Source organism: Eucalyptus grandis, unplaced genomic scaffold (assembly GCF_016545825.1).
Source record: "Eucalyptus grandis isolate ANBG69807.140 unplaced genomic scaffold, ASM1654582v1 tig00007206, whole genome shotgun sequence".
Classification (NCBI taxonomy): Eukaryota; Viridiplantae; Streptophyta; class Magnoliopsida; order Myrtales; family Myrtaceae; genus Eucalyptus; species Eucalyptus grandis.
Window position 1 is genome coordinate 101,953 of NW_024096441.1, and position 3,554 is coordinate 105,506.

A 3,554-nucleotide genomic window follows, 5' to 3' on the forward strand; every position below is an offset into this window, starting at 1 on the left:
AGCAATAGAGGACCTGGTGCCCCCGGAGTCGGTGGAGTCCAAAGGATCGGCGAACGTGTCTGACTAGTGGTCATAGGACCATTCCTTTTTTAGAACCAATCTTTTGTAGACTGACTTTTGTATATATACCTTGTGTGTTTATAAAGAAGTGTTTTGGTTGTGATTGGTTTCCTGCTTTCCTATCTTGTATTAATTACTGTTAGGGGTTTTATTATATGTTTCCGCATGTGCATTAAAATGAATGGGTCGGCGACGCGTCCTGAGAACATCGCAAATTTATCGACCACCGAGGGATGGGCATGTACTCGAGGATCGGGGCGTGACATCCCCACTATTTAGTGGTATCAAAGCTGGTCAGTAGTTGGAGTGATAAGGTGCGATGGTTTATGGGATAGTTAGTAGGAAATGCTTTTAATATGCTGATGCATGTGATTGATAGCTATTTGGTAGTTTGTTTGTGTGGTCACTCAAATTCTAATGTGGTATTGGAATTGGAAAACGGGTGTCTATAAAGATCCTGTAGCATGAGTGACCAGGAGTAGAGGACTCCTAGGAAGAGGGTAGTAGGCCCTGTGACTCGGGGTAGGACACCAACGAGGGTCGGTACCCGATGTGCTCAAAGCAGAGCGCAGGCTGAGGCCAGCGCAAGTGGAGTAGCACCGCCTCCAGTCGGTGCAAATGTAGCAGCCCTTGGTGATCCGAGAATGGATGAGATCATGCAGACGCTAGAGGCTATGGGAAATCGAATGGAGCAGCAGACTTAGAATCAAGCTGTTAGTGTCGCCGCTTTAGCCATGGCTAGCACTGCCGCCACCAATGCCACCAATGCCGTCGCCGATGCTGCTGCTACTACCGCTGCTGCTATTGCAGTTGCCGCCGCACCTGTTGCTGCACCTGCTGAGGTTCCACCTGGAAATGTGGCCGCTGTGAGGCCGATGCATAAGCTGGCAGAACAATTCCTGAAATTGAATCCGCCGAAGTTCACGGGAGTAGGAGATCCTGAAGCTGTACCCCTATGGATTCAGGGTTTGGAGAAGACCTTTGCACTGCTGATGTGCACCGAGACAGAGAAGGTCGTCCTTGCAGCCTATCAACTACAGGGAATTGTAAGCATTTGGTGGATGACCACTAGAGGAATGGTATTCCCTGAAGGTGTGGTTTCGAAGTGGAACGCTTTTGTTAAGGTCTTCAACAGAAAATATTTTTCTGAGACTGCCAGAGAACTGAAGATGGCGGAATTCCAGCGCCTTCGCCAATGTACGATGACAGTTGTTGATCGCATGAAGAGAAGTTCGCTAAACTGTCACAATACGCCCCCAGATTGATTAAGGATCTGATAGATCGAGCTAGAAGGTTCAGAGATAGACTCAGACCGGAACTAAGGAGTCCATTAATACTACTCAACTTGAGGAACTACAACGATTTGTATGAACGGGTCTAGATGATAGAGAGAGACCAGAATGAACGAGCCGCCGCATCTAAGTCGCGGTTTGGTTCTAACAGAGATAGGAATCGGTTTGGGAAGAGACTGATGACCGGAGGAAGGTATCCTATTCCACCCAACAGGAAGGGTGGGATAGGGAAGCCAACAAAGACATAATGGCATGTGTCGTTTTTACGGAAGACGACATGGTATAGCCCCGTGTCCTTATAGGATGGTGCTTGCTATGAGTGTGGCTAGCAGGGTCACATAGCCAGGAATTGTCCTAGGAGACTGATGGGACAATAGCAGTTATCGCCGCCACCACCGATGGGTCAGAACCGAGGAATCGCGCCACCGAATGCGCCGTAGAGTGGATTGATCCAACCTCCAACTTAAAGAAGGACGTATGTTATCACTAGAGGACAAGCGGAGGATGCGCCTAATGTGATCACAAGTACGGTCTCATTGAACGACCAAGCTGCTTATTCTTTATTCGACCCTGGTGCAACTCATTCGTTTATAGTTGAGCGATATATTAAGTTGGTAGGATTGATTCCTAAGTTGTTGGAGTCAGTGATTAGCATATCGACACCATTAAAGGACAATGTGTTAGCTACAGTGGGTTGTCCTGGTTGTAAGTTAGTGATTGGTGAGCGAGAGGGGAAGATAGATTTGATAGTCCTAGCCATGTATGATTTTGATGTGATTATTGGCATGGATTGGCTCACCAAGCAACGAGCTAAGATGGACTGATATCGCAAGGTGATTCAGTTTAAGCCGTTAGTGGGTGAGAGCTTCAAGTTTATTGGGAGTCGAGGAGGACCCTCGATTACCTTGATCTCGTCGCTTGAGGGAACCCGTTTGTTAAACGGGGATTGTCAAGGTTACCTGGCGACTATTGTGGATACGATAGTTGAGGAGCAGAAGATAGAAGATATTGCATGTGGCATCCCGGAAATTCAAAGCCAAGCCTTAAGGTGTGTTAAATGTCTTTAATTAGGTGATAGAATTTTATGGCTTATGCTTTAGCCAATTTGTCTTTTAATTTGATGAATTTTGCTTGTGTTGTGGAAATTTAAATTTAAATGCTTGGCCATATGATTTAAATTTCAATAATTGAAATATCCCAAGACTTTGGCCAAGATGAAATTTGAATTTAGAAATATTTATAAAAAGGAATTCAAAAAAAAAAGAAGAGAAAATAGGGTTATTTTCGAAATGGGCCTTGGACCCATTAGCCTAGAGCTTGGTGGGCCAAGCTAGTCGGCCCATTGGGCCCAAGAGGGGAGTTCGACCAGCCCAAGAAGGAGAAATGGCCGGTTGGGCCTAAGCCCAAGCCCATTAACCCAAATCAAATTTCAAAAATAGAAATGACAAGTGGCAAGACAAGTCCTCATGCATTGGCCATAGGTGTGGTGGATCAATCATTACCTATGATGAGCCTAGGGGGGGAGTATAAAAAGGGATTAAGAGAGAGAAATGGCCGGTTACTTGCTTCATTTCCGTCCAAAGAGAGAGGTGTGCGACAGAGAGAGCTTGAGCGGAAGAGAGGAACCGAGAGAGAGGAGGTGGAGCCGAGAGTTGCCGCCGTACGTCCGCCTTGTCCGACCGTCCTACGCCGCCTTGTGCTTGCTGTTCGTTCATTTTGGAGGCAAGTGGGGGGTCCTTAACTTCTCTTGCATGTTGTTTTGATGGTTGCATGTTCGGGTTTAGGGGTGATTTGGGCGAAATACCGAAGTAAGGGTTGCATGTGTTCATGTAATGTGGCTGTTTCCGTTCGGTTTGTGGTAGCCAGTATCTTAGTCGAGCTTGCATGTGTACTTGGAGTGCGATTTTGGCTTCGGTGTCTTCATGAAAGTTGAAGCTATCATCTTGTAGTATGACATACTCGAATTTCGTGGAAAACGAAGGTTATATGAGGGGTAAAAAGCTCTGTTATACGGAGACTTCAGATCTGCGAATTTCCTACTGACCTCTTGATGATTTCTTGGTTGCATGTTCATTTCTGTTGGAGATCTCACTTTGTTGTCTTCATGGAAGTTGTAGGTAACATCCTAAACTAAAATATACTCAAATTTGAAGAGAAATGAACAAGTATAGCCTAGTTAATCGGCTAGATCTTTGAGACGTT

At 45.8% G+C, this 3,554-nt stretch overlaps 1 protein-coding gene across 1 annotated transcript; it reads left to right on the top strand.

Annotated features, from left to right (window-relative positions):
* The first annotated feature begins 794 nt into the window (after positions 1-794).
* On the top strand, positions 795-1,325 carry LOC120290120. The gene has a single exon (XM_039305801.1). It carries the CDS (start codon positions 795-797, stop codon positions 1,323-1,325), a length of 531 nt encoding a protein of 176 aa, XP_039161735.1.
* The last annotated feature ends 2,229 nt before the right edge of the window (positions 1,326-3,554 follow it).